The 14653-nt window shown below is 50.3% G+C and overlaps 5 protein-coding genes across 5 annotated transcripts; 2 read left to right on the top strand and 3 right to left on the bottom strand.

The window, feature by feature from the left end:
* Nucleotides 1-444: 444 nt before the first annotated feature.
* Nucleotides 445-4314, bottom strand: N7481_012711 (condensin subunit YCS4; the record flags this gene model as incomplete). The annotated part of the gene is made up of 5 exons (XM_057271930.1): nt 445-618; nt 687-3077; nt 3130-3271; nt 3324-3447; nt 3495-4314. 5 exons carry the CDS (start codon nt 4312-4314, stop codon nt 445-447), a joined length of 3651 nt encoding a protein of 1216 aa, XP_057116118.1.
* A 306-nt stretch (nt 4315-4620) lies between these two features.
* Nucleotides 4621-6286, top strand: N7481_012710 (serine/threonine protein kinase CDC7; the record flags this gene model as incomplete). The annotated part of the gene is made up of 5 exons (XM_057271929.1): nt 4621-4876; nt 4953-5073; nt 5153-5404; nt 5470-5530; nt 5609-6286. 5 exons carry the CDS (start codon nt 4621-4623, stop codon nt 6284-6286), a joined length of 1368 nt encoding a protein of 455 aa, XP_057116117.1.
* Nucleotides 6287-6503: 217 nt separating this feature from the next.
* N7481_012709 (ubiquitin-specific protease OTU1) lies at nt 6504-7502 on the bottom strand (the record flags this gene model as incomplete). Its single annotated transcript, XM_057271928.1, has 1 exon — nt 6504-7502. One exon carries the CDS (start codon nt 7500-7502, stop codon nt 6504-6506), a length of 999 nt encoding a protein of 332 aa, XP_057116116.1.
* Nucleotides 7503-8230: 728 nt separating this feature from the next.
* N7481_012708 (putative RSC complex subunit (RSC1)) lies at nt 8231-11145 on the top strand (the record flags this gene model as incomplete). Its single annotated transcript, XM_057271927.1, has 5 exons — nt 8231-8370; nt 8432-8594; nt 8655-8723; nt 8807-10081; nt 10153-11145. 5 exons carry the CDS (start codon nt 8231-8233, stop codon nt 11143-11145), a joined length of 2640 nt encoding a protein of 879 aa, XP_057116115.1.
* A 1123-nt stretch (nt 11146-12268) lies between these two features.
* On the bottom strand, nt 12269-14015 carry N7481_012707 (putative spindle poison sensitivity protein Scp3; the record flags this gene model as incomplete). Its single annotated transcript, XM_057271926.1, has 3 exons — nt 12269-13585; nt 13697-13848; nt 13907-14015. 3 exons carry the CDS (start codon nt 14013-14015, stop codon nt 12269-12271), a joined length of 1578 nt encoding a protein of 525 aa, XP_057116114.1.
* Between the last annotated feature and the right edge of the window lie 638 nt (nt 14016-14653).

Raw genomic sequence — 14653 nt, 5'->3', positions numbered from 1 at the left:
TCCTTACAGGAATTCCTCGGTGGCCTCCTTAGGAAGCTTTCTTCCTTCGATTTAACATATTTAGATTTCACCCTGGGGACGCTTATCATCTTTCCCCCAGGGCACTTTTGTGGATAGTTGCTGGCGAGATATGGAGAGATCTTTGACGAAAGCAGCAAGCAACACTGCGCTGCTTTTTGCACACAATCAGAATGGATAGAGAGTTGTCTTGACACTTTTTTTCAAGCATTTCAAAACAAACTGTACATGATGAGTCGGATAAAATAATGAAGTAGTAGTATAATGTAAAAGAAATGCCATTCACGCAAGAAAAACCCAGACAACCCAAAGCAATGTCCTGAACACCAAACCAAACCAAAGCCTCGGCACCCAAAACCCAACAAAGGTAACTACAGTCATCAGGAGCATAAAAACATCAATACAGGGCTACCAGCTGTTCAAACACTAGGCAGCTGCGCTAACAACTTTCGTGAAACCAGCAGTGACAGTCTTCGCGATTTCCTCATTCTTATGCGGGAGCAAAGATAAGGCATACGCAACGTCGTTCCACTGGCGTTCGGTCTCGCAGCGAGGGAGTCGAGCAGCCAACTTGTCGGACAATTGGCGAGCATGTTTTTCCTATAAGATATCGCGTGAGCCCAAAGTATACTGGAAGGGGGAAGAGAAAAAAGGGAAAGTTCACTAACCTTTTCGACGAAACCAATCAGGAACTTGACGATGCGCCGCAGAGAAGCCTCTTCCAGGTTCTTTTCAGCACTCAATAGACTGAACATGTCGACGAAGTGGTTGTACACGGCGTTATCCTTGGTAGCCAGCTCCGTGAAGAACATGCGAGCGAGATCAGCAGTCTTCTTATCGTCGTCTTCTAGACACTTCGCCATTTCACCAAGTTGACCCTTGACCTTGACCTGGCCGGCTAAGATAAGGAAGGTCAGGGTCATCAGACAGGTGCGCTTCACAGAGGCATCGTCGTCATTGAGTCGGCGATACAAGAAGTCAGTGTTTTCGTCGATCAAGTGATTGAAAGAGACAGCCATATCGCCAAGGGCGATGACGGCGTTGCTGCGGACAATCGGATCCTCAGACCGTTCCATGATCGTGATCAGGAGTGGGAGGTTCTTTTCACAGTACTCGGCGGAGACACACATGAGCTTGGCCAAACACAACGTCGCAGAGGCCTGGAGGTCGCGGTCTGGATAGGCGTTGTTATTGGCGCAGATTTCTGCCACGAGGGGTCCGAATTTGGAGAGCAGGGAGTTTTCTCCATATAGAAGCTCACGCTCACGAATATGAGCCATGGCATCGGTGAAATCATCCTCGGTGGTACCTCCGATCAAATCAAGTTCATCGGCGTCGGCGTCGTCGTCCTTCTTACCGGCGGATTCAGCGGCTTTGGTTTTCTCCTGCTCGGCTTTACGGCGTTTGAAGTCGAGCTCACAGAGCTCAAGGTGCACGATCTGCTTAATAGCAATGTGACCAACGACATACAAGAGCTGTGAGAGGGCCGCGGATGACGGCTTTGGCTTCGAGGGTGGTTCTTGTTGTTCTTCTGTGGTTGCAGTGCTAGGACGCTGTTCTTCAACACTGGCAGATGTGTGCGAAGATGAAGGCCGCTGGAGATGAGGTTGGAACACAAATCTAGTCTTTCTCCGGAGGATGTCCGAGCACAAGGTATCAGGATGCTTAGAAAGAGTGTAAATGGCGCTGATCGCTTGCTCGGCAACACCATACCACTCCTTGCTCTCGGAAACAATCTCCAACATAGCACCCAGTTTGGTCAAGACAGAATGATCGTTGGCAAGTTTAGGAATGGCGACGACCTCCTTGGACTTGGCCTGTCGTCCCGGAACCATTCGCCGGAGGGCGATGCAAGTATATTTGGCAAGGACAAGGTCAGATCTGCCCAATCCACCCAACCCAATGCGCAGCATCGCTTCAATCTCCTTGATGACCACCTCGGGATCAGCGAGAGCCAACATACCCAGAACGATGATAGAACCGCGACGCTGGGTCTTTGAGATTTCTTTCTTCTGGATCCCATAAACTTGCCATAACTTGGCAATCACAGCTTCTGATACATGCCCGGCCTTCATCATAGTGCTCAGCAGCTGTTCAAGACATGTGAGCTCGGCAGGGGTTGAGCCAAATGTCAAACTAATCATGTTGCGTGCAATATAGTTTGCAGCGTCGTTCTGGCTGAACGAGTCTGGGGCATCAAAAAAGAGACCCTTGTAGCAGTCAATCAGATGGGACTGAACACCCTTGCCTTCATCACTGTTACCCTTGGTCCAGATCAGGCGTAACATGCGACGAATACCAGTTCGCGCTGTTTCAACCTTGTATGCATCAAGGACCACAAAGAAGTCCATGGCTTCAATCACCTCGCTCTTGTTGCGAGAAGACAGTAGCTGTGAGACGATCGTGGATCCAGAGTGGAGGACCTCAATGAAGCGGATAGCCTCATTATAGTATTTTCGGGTCAGCTGCAGACGCGTCAAAAGCTCAGATGTGGCAGCTTGCTCTGCTGCCTTTTGCATAGCTGTGGCCTTTTCTTCCTCGGTCATTCGAGGTGCCTTGGAGGGGGAATCATCTGGCAATTGCGTCGCTTCATCCAGCAGTTCGTCATCGACCTGGGTCATTTCTGCGTCGAATCCGGGGGTTTCAGGGGGTCGCAAAGCATTGAGTTCGCTGTCAACTCCATCCAGTCGGTCATTCCATTCTTTGTATGCGAGTTGTCCGCCGTGCATGACGCTGAAGGGATGCGTGGCAACCAGTTTAGATAAAAGCTTAATTGCGTTACGACGAACATTACTGCTCTTGTCTTCCAGACTTCTCGCTGCGAGTTCAGCGGCGGCTTGTCGTCGCTTGGGGAACTTCTGTTCTAAATCGCAAATTCGCATAAAGACCTGGATGGCACGGCAACGGCAGTAGGGGTTGATGTCCAGGAATCGTTCTTCGAGTACATCGAAAAAGGCGTTGATCTGAGTTTTATAGTTTTCACTGCGTTCTTCCTGTCGGCTCAAGTCGGAGATTAGATTTCCACAGACCTCAATCACAGCACAGCGCAGGGTGTAAGCCTATGCCAATTGTTAGCAGGTGCCGGATATCTCAACACAAAAAGATACCTACCTCGCTGTCAAGCTGTTTAGCCAAGAGAGTCATTTGTTTGATGATCAATCTTGGGGTAAGTTCTGAGAGCTTAATAATGAAAGCAGAGACTGATTTCGGTCCACGGGTATCATTCGAATTGAATTCTTTGTTTCCAAGTTCCCTAGACCACGTTAATCAAATTGTCTAGTTTTCCGGGAATAGAAGCTGCCTACTTCAGGATTTCATCCGAAAGCTGAGGGTAGTCATATTGTTCGGCCAAGATGTGGAGGAATTCGGCCATGGGCTCTGACAAGTGCTCAAAGTATGTCAAGCTCTGCACAATAGATGTTTGCGCACCTAGACAAGTTAGCGCCGGGCACAATCACAAGAATCAGGATGCATACCAAAAGCATGTCCATGATGCTTAACCGCAATGCACAGAACCTTGAAGGCATGCATGCGAATGGCCATGCTCTTCACCCGCTGCTCGCTCTCCAAAACCAGATAGATTGTTCGAGTAAACAGATTAATAAATGTGTCGCGGTCCGAAGTAGTCAAAAAAATGCGTCCCAGCTTGAGTTTCATCACCTTGCACATGGTTTCCATGGATATTTGGATCTGCGGTGTCCAGTCCCAAACCCCATCTTTGGCCGATTTCTTCGATTTAGGGCCACCACGTCGCGCAGGCGCGGCCTCGGCGGGCTTCTCTGCGGCTTTCACCTCCACAGCAGACAGCGCCCATTGGAGAAGGAATCCGTACATTTCCAGGAGTTGCTTGTGTGACTGGATCGCATCTTGTTCGTCGGATTCGAGATCGCCGATAATGATGTCGGCTTCGACCGATAGGCCGGAAACAATTAGATCAAGGACCTTACTTAGGGACTTCGTAGGGAGGAAGCTTGTGTATCTGCAAGGTTTCGAACGATCAGAGCCGGTTCCAGGTGAGGGGAAAGGTCCCGGGGGTAGATGGGAGGGTCTTGGGGCGCACTTTAATAAAAACTGCAAGGAGTCAAAAAATGATGACCTGGTAAGGCCTTCTGGATTCTCTGCGACTGCGTCCACGATCGGGTTGAGGACATTATCAATCAGCGCAATCGACAGCTGATCGGGATCTGTTTCGCAGTCGAGTAACTCGGGGTCGGCATCGAGGGTGGGGACGGAAGTCGGATCGCTCAAGTAATACTTGAGCGAATCGTTAATGTCGAATTGGATTCTGTCCTCCATGGCGACGGTGTCGAGGTGTGGGCGATGTTGGAGGGTAGGATTGAGGGGAAGAAGTCAACAAGTCAACAAAGGCGGCGAATGTTGATCGGCGGGATGTTTGGCTTTTGCCCGAACAGGCAGGCCACCGCCTGACACAAACATTGGCAGAATCGACGCGGTCGCGGAGAAAAACAATCAACTTGAATGTCCTTGCGGCGATTTTGTGTTATGTACTGGTGACCTGCATACACAACCCCGGGAATACCTCATTGCACTTACTCAACATCCCATCTCTCTCCTCCTCGCGAAGCTACCTCCACCTATACGATGTCGGTCTTTCGTGCTGCTCCCGCGGGGGTCTTTGAGCTTCAGCGCAGCAGTTCGTTCCGAGCCCCCGCACCCTCAAAATACCAAAATGAAGACGCCCAGCGCGAAGCTCCACGGGAAGGAAGTGATTATGTGGATGAGGAAGAAGATGAGGAGGAAGAGGTTGACGAGTCAGTACGGGAAGATATGACCAAGCTTGAGGATACCTTTCCAGGCATCTCGGAACGATTTCGATTAATTAATCGAATTGGAGAAGGTATGATTCGAGGAAACAACAAACCAACCTCTATATCATCTACATATATGCTAATGTTTGGCTCATTTTTCTCAAGGAACCTTCTCTACCGTGTACAAAGCCGAAGATGTGCTATACGACCACTACCAGAACGAATGGGATGTCTTTGCGCGAGCACAACAACAAGAGGCATGGCCAAGCCCCCCCTGCCAAAAGACGTCGAATGGATGGGCCATCGGCAGGAGGGCCCAAGGTCCCTCGCTATGTCGCGTTGAAGAAAATTTACGTCACAAGCAGTCCAATTCGGATTCAAAACGAACTCGAACTTCTCCACGATCTCCGAGGCTGTAAATCAGTCTGCCCTCTCATTACTGCATTCCGGTACCAAGACCAGGTCGTTGCAGTCCTTCCTTATTTCCCACACTCCGACTTCCGCATCCAATACCGAACATTCATGGTGGCAGACATGCGCCATTATCTTCGATCACTCATGACAGCTTTACAATCCGTTCACGAGCACGACATTCTACACAGAGATATCAAGCCAACGTATGTGCTAGGGAGTTTGTGCAAGGCATTGTGTCGACAATATCAATTCTGACCCGCGGCTTTAGGAATTTCCTTTACAATCCTGACCTGAAAGAAGGCGTACTTGTTGACTTCGGTCTTGCAGAGGTAAGCTCACTTTCTTCCTTCTACTCCGAAATCATAAAAGAAAGAATCTTTCTAATCTCCTTTTTTGAATCACATTAGAACCAGGGAGCTGAGTATACCAGCCAGTGCCTGTGTGCCCATCAAACCTACGTTCGCCGCAGCAGGATTCTCTCCAGCTACTACTCAAAAAACCCACCATCCCTTGGTCTGTCAAATGGATATCCAAAGAACGACTCGCGTCCGTCGAGACGAGCAAATAGAGCAGGCACCCGAGGATTCCGTGCACCCGAGGTTCTATTCAAATGCACATCCCAAACCACGAAAATCGACATGTGGTCGGTAGGCGTTATTCTTCTCACTCTACTGGGACGCCGATTCCCGTTCTTCAATTCGGCTGATGACATCGACGCTATGATCGAGATGTCAAGTATCTTTGGAACGCGGCGCATGAAGACTGCAGCGGCGATGCATGGCCAAATATTCGAGACCAATATTCCAACCATTGGAGAAAAGGGCTACAGCTGGGAAAAGCTGGTGAAATGGTCCAGCTGCGTTGAAGATTTGACTGAAAGTGAGCAGCAAGCCACACGTCTTTTGGCCGGGTTGATGGAATTAGATCCCAGCAAACGGTTGAGTGCCGAGGAGGCACTGCAACATGAGTTCTTTGTCGATCCAATTCATCATGATGTTGAATGGGGCGGTAACCCCGAAAGCGGAGATTCCGGCGAGGAAGAAGATGCCGGAGATGATGAGGCAGATGAGGTCGCGATGCTATGAGATACCACCTTTTGTACGATAAATTATGCAGTTCTGACGTTACACGACATCTTTGTTCAGGCAATACCTCTGTTCAATCATAATCAATACCACTAGTGGATGATGTGTTTCTGTGTTCCAAGGTTTCTATCTTCAATATAATAAGGGTCCAGGTAGTCCGCCCATCTCATGTACTCCAAAAAAATGCATGCTTCATGATTCAGTCAACTTATCTATCCTAACTGGCTTCTCCAAAATCATAATGGCCAGTTGCAGTGGCATGCTTGACCGCCCCCTTCTCTCCTGTGAATGTTTCTCCACACGTATTGCAGCGGACCAAAAATCCCGAGGTATCCGTGTAGTAATGCTTGCTCTGCAAAATCTGGCACACCTCCTGTGCCTTCTCCAAAACTACCGGGTCGACAGCCTCGAAGATCTTAGTATCAATTTGCGTAAGCGGATCGGCATGTGTGTATGGCGGATCTGACGGCGAGAGGGCGAGAACGTCGTAGTGAACGCCGGAGTACACGACGACACACCGAGTCGGAGCCCCTTCGTTAAACTGGAACATATGAAGCGTTTGTACATCGATAGAACAAATCTCAATGTTAAAGTACTCGCTGAGAATTTTGAGTTCGATCGCACCACCCCACGAGTCTTCATTCTGAATCCATTTGCAATACTCGTCTGGATTCTTGCCCAAAACAACGGCCGTATATTCTGACGGATTGGACTGGATGGCACCGGCCACAATCGAGCGCAACTCTACCATGGTATCCATATCGCCCATGACTGCCGCGCCTACAGCACGGAAAAGACAAGAATTGTCATCAGGCATTACGCGAAGCACGAATGTGCCCGCATGATCGGGCGAGGCGACTTCCGGGGGATCATCCGCAGTGTTTTCTGGCTTTTGTGATGTTGCAGTTGCAGGCGGTGGGCGCATCTGCTGGGAAGAAGAAGAGCTGGGCTCATTCTGCAGTTGCGGGGTGGTGGCACTCTCTCGCTGCGCAACAATAAGCTGCTCCCCGTTCAAGTTGATTCCGAGCTCTGATACGTTTTGTTCAGGCTGCAAGCTGTCGATGTCCAAAGGCTTCAGGTCTGGATATCCGTATTTGACATCAAAGGAAGTGAGACCGGTCTTCTCCGCAATCTGTCCTCGCAAGTCGTTGATAGTGGCAGTGTCATCCAGAGTGACAGTAGATTGGCCTGAAGGGCCCCGAACTCGGAAGCGCATACTTGGATGGGATTCGATAAAGTGAAGTATGTGAAGAAGAAAGTAGTGTATAAATTCCGAGAGAGTCAAAGACCGGTAGTAGTTGGTATGGTATGCCAAGTTCTTTGTGAAAGAAGCTGGGTGGCTCCAGTCTGAGCAGGTCCCACAAGTTAAGTCGAGGGAGCTAAGGTGTGGCGACTAAATAGAGTAGGGTCCGGTGTGGGGTAGACGTAAGGTCAACACAAACCAATTCATCTTGTGAGCGATCTCATGGTCATTGATTGAACAGTCGTTTGCAGCTTTGATTCAAGAATTTGGAGTTTGGATCAGGTAGCTTTGAAGGAATGCGACACGTTTGAAGCTGCGATCGGCAAGGATATGCTATCCTCCCCCCCACACGGGTCTGTTTGGGAATTACCCTTATACTTCCTGCGGATGCTTGATAGACAAAAAGAAGAGCACAAATAAGAGAAAAAAGGTCAAAAATTGATCTCAATGGATTGCGGGACCATCTTTGGAGCTTCTGTCGACGTTAGCAATTTCACTGTAATCTTCTTCGCCGACAAATTAAGACGGATTATTTACAATACAGTCGTATTTTCTATGTATCGATACGGGTGACTCAGCAAGCGCGCAAAACAACCCAGGGAAGGCCTCTTGCTCACGCAACAATTACAACTCGCAAAGCTCACCCCCTCATCACATATAATCCCATTCTGTCGAGCGCGCATGGTCGCGGGGAATATAACATGGAGTCGGACAAAGAGCGATCACCGCATCAGCCGGAGGAGCCCGTCACCTCAATTGAGAATGACAGCTCCGTCACGGACGACCAGTGGAAGGCCATGATGGATGTCACCATGGCTATTTACGATTTTAGGGAGCCAGAGTGAGTAAAACGATCTTTATATGCCGGATAAAAGTTCAGAGCTAATTATTCTTTAATGTAGTGGCCACGATCCATCGCGATTGTTCCATCGCAGCGTCAACAAACGTATCGTCCCGGATTACTATGACATTATCAAGGAGCCCGTGGCGCTCAGTATTCTAAAGCAAAGGATCAACAAGCACGAGTACAAGTCCTTTTCGGCTTTCGTTCGCGACTGTGCCTTGGTACGCATTAGACTAGCGGTTATTGGAAATCAAAGCTAATGAGTGCCCCCAACTCTCCAGATCCCTCACAACGCGCAGACCTATAATCGACCCAAGTCTCAAGCCTATGAAGACGCGCTCGTCATCAAGGTATGTAAAGGGAGAGGGCCCAATATCTGCCAACAGATAAACATGTACTCCTAGATGTGGCTGACACCATCTACGTCCAACAGGATGTCTTTCTTACAGAACTCAAGAAGGTTGCTACAACAGGCGTGATCACCGACGAGGAAGCCGTACTTCCCGACCTGGGAGAAATTCCCGAAGCGGATCCCTTGCCAGACGATGATGATGAGGACGAGGAGGAAGAGGAAGGCGGAGAGGGAGAAGAAGATGACGAGGACGATTCCGATGATGAGGGCCGACGAAGAAAGAAGCCTGGTCCGAAACCAGGTGCTAAGCGTGGACTGAAGGATTCCCAGAAGAACGAGACTGATCCTCGAAAGAAGCGCGGTCGACCCCCGCGCGTCGACACCCCTATGGAAACCCGCATCAAGACCATCCTCAAAGGGATTCGAAAGTTCAAGAGTGCAGGAGGTCATTTGAAAATCATTCACTTTGAAAGACTGCCCGATAAAGCTGCTTATCCGGACTACTACGTGGAAACCAAGGAGCCGATCGCGATTGATATAATAAAGCGCAAGTCGAAGCGCAAGAAGTATAACTCGGTCGACCACTTCATGCGGGACTTGGATCTCATGTTCAACAATGCGAAGGAGTACAATCAATCCGATAGCCAGATATACCAGGATGCCGTGGACCTGCAGAACGAATCGCGGAAATTGGCCGAGCAAGAAAAGAAGAAGCCCGATAGCGAATATCTCATGGAAGACGGGCGGTTCCCATTGCCCGATGGGATCTTGCATCGGGGCGAGTTGTGGAAAGTTGGCGATTGGGTCCATATCCAAAACACAAATGATGTGTCCAAGCCCATTGTTGCGCAGATCTACCGGACTTGGCAGGACGGGGAGGGCGAGAAGTGGATCAACGCTTGCTGGTATTACCGCCCCGAACAGACAGTGCATCACTTTGAGAAACACTTCTATCCGAATGAGGTGGTGAAGACGGGGCAGTACCGTGATCACAGAGTTGATGAGATCGTCGACCGTTGCTTTGTGATGTTCTTCACGCGGTATAGCCGTGGACGTCCTCGAGATCTCGCCCCCGACAAGGAGATCTATGTCTGCGAGGCACGCTACAATGAAGAAAAGCACAAGCTGAATAAGATCAAAACCTGGGCCAGCTGCTTACCTGATGAGGTCCGCGAGAAGGACTACGAGATGGACCTTTTCGATGTGCCACGGAAAATCAAAAAGGTGCAAACGCCGATTAAGCATCTTCTAAAGGAAGACGCGAAGGAGACGGATGATCTCCCACGCCCAACCTGGGGGGCTGACAATGCTCCGCCCGTTGTGGGTGCTGTTCACCGTCGGCCTCGGGATGAGAATGTAAGTTTCCCTAGCATCTCAGATACGTTTCTCGCGCCTAACCCTGTCAACTTAGGAATCACCGCCACCAGAGCCCACACCCTCACCACCACCTTCGCTCCCCCCCAGCCCCCATGGCTTCTGCTACACCTCGACAATCCATGGGCCAATCTGTTCCAGGAGCTGGCATGGGTAATCTCACGACACCTCAACTCCAGGCAGCTTCTCCTTCAGCCCCAGTCATGGCCCCAACATCTGCAATTCCCGTGCCCCCGGTTGCGTACCAAAGTCCAATGAACCCACAAATGTACCAAGGGCCCAACCCACGTCGGCCCAGCAACTTCATCCCACAAACTCCAACTGCAGGATACGCCCATGCTCACGCTCATGCCCACGCTCAACCTTCACCAGCAGTGCACCCCTACCCGGCCGCGCAACCCGCTCCCTATAGCGCATTACCCCCTCGTCACGGTTCCATCGGGGCATCAGCATACAACCCCAACGCCCCCCGTCCAATCGAAGTATACCATCTCAACGACGCCGCCAACGCCGCCATCCCCGCCGATATCCGCTCTCAATTCCACTGCAACGACCTCGGCCAAGTACTCTTCTTCTCCACACCTCCTCTAGACATGATCAAGCCCATAGCACTACCCAAGCTCGGCCACTCACTCAAATACCTCGCGTCAAAAGAGGAGCGTCAAAAGAAAGTCGCAGAGCACAAGCGCAAGCGCGCCGCAGAAACAAAGGATCGTGACGATGAAGCGAAACGTCTACGTGCTGATGAAGAGACAGCACTCGCAGCTCGTATCGAGGCCCTTGCTCCGAAAGCAATTACCGCAATGGTGAAGGAGGTTGCGTCTGGAACGGACCAGCTTTATAAATTTCTCTATGAAGAGAAGGCGGACAGTGCGAGGGCTGCGGATATTGAAACTCGTGATAGTCGGATGAACGTTGATCGAGAGAATCATCACCACACGGCTGAGATTCAGGCCCGGTCGGCTAATTCGGGGTTTGTGAATCTTAAAGGTGATGCTATGTACCTGGGACAAGACCGAGAGCAAGACCGCGAGGAGGAAGCTTGATGCTTGATGGGATTGTTCCTTTTTCTTTTCTTTTGTTTCCTTTTTTGTGTTGACTCTGCGGCCATCATGCACACAACGCAATGTTTCTTTTTTCCAGGTCGAGGCGTCGTGTTTTTTTGAATTGATCTAGTTGATAACCAAGGGTTGAGGGGCGTTGGGTAGGAGAAAGAACATGTATGATTAGGGCTATCTAATAATAGACCCCCTTTCCTTCCTTTTTTTACTCTTTCCATTCAAGTTGTTTTTACCTCTTCTCACAATCGAATTCCATGATGTGGATTGACTACCTGAGCCGACTACAAAGATAGAAAGACTAGCTGTAGAATTTCATGAAGCTGCTTATTTGCATATCTCCCATTTATACATGCGATCAAGATACGGAGACGGAAAAAAAAAATTTAAAAATTTAACAACAGCACTGGCAAACAAACTTGAACCGAGTAGAGTAGAGCAGATTGAACACCAGAAAGAATCCCAAGGGTCATTGCACTCATAATGGTCGATCATGGTAAAATATCACTTGGAAATGGAATGGGAACAAAAGATACGGAGTACACAGAAATTGGAAATTTCCTCCGATCACATAAGATCACATAACAGAGTCGAGTCAAGTAGAGTAGAGTAGAGGAAAAAAGAAATTAATACACAAGGCCAGGCCCGATCGATAGCGGGGCGGAAAGGGGGAATGAAGAAAGAAAGAGAGAGAAGGGGGAGGGTCAAAAAAACGATGAGCAGAATCTAGATGAACCGCAGCGAAAAGAAGGAGGAGATTGAAAACAAGACGAAAAAAGGTACACAGAATCCGAAGAAAAGCGCACTGTAGTCAGTCTATGATGTTGTGAAGTTGCTGTGAGTTCTTTATATGCCGATCGACAATGTAATCCTGTCCTCAAATATAGAAAAACAAGGAGGGGGTGGGTTCCGCCAGGAAAATGCCGGGTTGAGCCTTTTTGTTAGATTCCAAGCAAAAAGAAAATCTTTTTTTGTTGTTCCGAAGCCCCGATGCTGCTGTGCCTAAAACTCCAATGACCTTTTTTTTGTTATGAACATGTCCCCGAAAGTTGGACGCCGCTTGGTCCGTGTCGTCATGAGGTAAGGAGAGAGGAAGGAGAGAGAAGGCAAATTAAGCATCAGGGGAGCTGTTGCGCTTGTTACCTTCTTCTTCTTCCATGGAGAAGAGGAAGTCGCTCTGTTCCTCCTCTTCACTGATCTTGCTGGTGGTCGAGGAAAGAGTCCGATCAAGGCGAGCTGGGGCTGCTGAAGAGTGCCGAGCAGAGCCTGGATGGAGAGACAATCCGCCAAGCTGCTCAGAAATCATAGACATAGATGATTGTCGGCCGGGGCTAGAAACAAACGGCGAACCATCATGCGATGCACGGCTGCCGATAGGGCCCAGGCTAGGGCTTGTCGGGTTCAACGAGGATTCACGGAGAGGAGAGCCAATGTGAGGGAAGGAAGATCCAACGGAACCATCTTCCTTGCTCTGTCTCTGCTTGGCAAACAGAGCACCGAATCGAGATGGGCTGGATGCCAGAGGCGAGCCGGTTTTGGAGAAGCTGGAGCTTGTCATGCCGAAACCACTGATGTCGCGGTGGCTGGAGCTAATGTCATTATCGGTCCGGGAAAGTCGACGCAGCTTTTCTTGCGGTGTCAGGACATCATCACGCAAGGCTGGAGGCAAATAATCCTCCTCCATGGGGAAGTTCTCATCCCAATCGTCAAGGGCAGCAGGTCGAGGAACGCTAGACGAAACCATGCGTGGCCGAACGGGGCGCGCGGAGTGTAAGGCCCGGTGACCAAGTGAGTCTTCCGGTGCTGGAGGAGACGAGCCAATATTATAAGAAGGTCTTCTTAAGCTGGAGCCATAGCCAACATCACGGATATTTCGGAATGGGTCCGCAGGGCCCGTTCTCTGTGCCGACGAGGATTCAAGTCCAAACTTCGAAGGCATTGAAGCAGCTACCGGACCGTATCGAGCAGCATGGGAGATACCTTGACTGTCAAATGAGGCCGGGAGGGGGGCATCGAGGGCTGTGAGATGGCGAGCACTGGGCGACATGGGAAATCGCGACTCGTCGATTGGAGATCCGTAGTTAGAGCCGGCATCGGAGGCTAGCCCCGCGTCAATGGTGGGGATAGAGTCGAAGTTAGGCGCTGGCTGGCCGGTGAGCTCTTCCTGCGTGGGAAGTTGTGTGGTGTATCGGGGCTCTTGGCCGTTCATGCGCTGCTGCGACAGGACCGAGTTCGTCAAGGCGGAATCCTGATTAACATATGCCTGCGGATTGACTCGGCCACCCAGATTCAGATGACTACTACCACCACCCATTCCCATACCGCCGCCGCCACCACCACCACCGCCGCCAGCATTAGGTCGGTTTACCCGTCGTCCGTCCGGGAGGATGTGAGCGAGAGCGCATTTTGCGCCGAACTTGCAGTTGCCCTAGTGCGGGGGAAACGAACCCAGTCAGTGCTCGGACGATTTGAGAGGTAAATTGAGATATATTGTGTCCTCCAGGATGTCACGGAGGTCCTAGAAGAATAGACTACTCACCTTGGAAAAGTATTTGCAGGGAGCATAATCAATGGCAGTATCGGTCGAGTGCAGAAACGGACAAGCGGGGCCGGCCTGACAGGCACCCTGGCGGAAGAATTTGCAGGGAACGTGCTTAGTATCTGCGGAGGAGAGCGGAGTGGAAGAGTTAGCTGGGTGGGAAAGAGCAAGCAAAAGGGAGCAGACTTGAGTCGCGTGAGGGGAACCTACTCTTGTTGGTCGGGTTGGGCGGACTGCGAGCCATGTCAAGACTCGATGGGGTGCGTGAGTGGCCATTCTGGAGCCCAGAGGGCACCGGAAGGGGCGCGCGACCTCTCATTTCGGAACGATTGGAGCGAGAAGGAGGAGGGCGAGAGGCCGTAAGCATCGCCGAGTCGATGGGAAAGGTGGAGGGTGGAGGGGTTGGAGGGGATTTGAGGGGAAGAATCCAGCGGGGGCGGTGTCTGCGCGAGGTGTGAGATCAGCGGTGGAGTGGGTGAGTGACTACAATATCGTAGATAGATACTCGGTACTTGGGGAGACCAAAATAGACTGTATGGCAGTGTATGGGAATAGAGGGTGTAGGAGAGAAGAGATCAAGGCAGATGACCGATCTTCTCCAGGGGTTCTCGTTCTAGTCTTCCGAGCAAGCCATCTGCACTGTTCATCTGATGATGTGCGGTCTCGGTTCGCCCCGGTTGCCTCCATACCAGCGGCCAAGGCACATAACTACATTGCCTAGTTGGTTAGAGTGTAATCTGGCATTAGTTTACTCCGTAATGTCTAGTTCAATTGGTAAATTGCTACAATGAGGGGTTCGATCTCACAAGGACTACGAGTAGGCAATCGTCCCATACCTAGGTACCCAACCCTAGCACTATAAAAGGCTAACGCTAGGCGATCATTTGGTTTGAAATCATCACTATTTCCACTACCTTTTAACTCATAGTGATGGAGATAAAGTTGAATATACTGGCA

Source organism: Penicillium waksmanii (genome assembly GCF_028829765.1).
Source record: "Penicillium waksmanii strain IBT 27052 chromosome Unknown utg000010l:1.0-3698451.0:1.0-3701458.0, whole genome shotgun sequence".
Lineage (NCBI taxonomy): Eukaryota > Fungi > Ascomycota > Eurotiomycetes > Eurotiales > Aspergillaceae > Penicillium > Penicillium waksmanii.
This window is presented reverse-complemented; position numbering and strand designations above follow the sequence as displayed.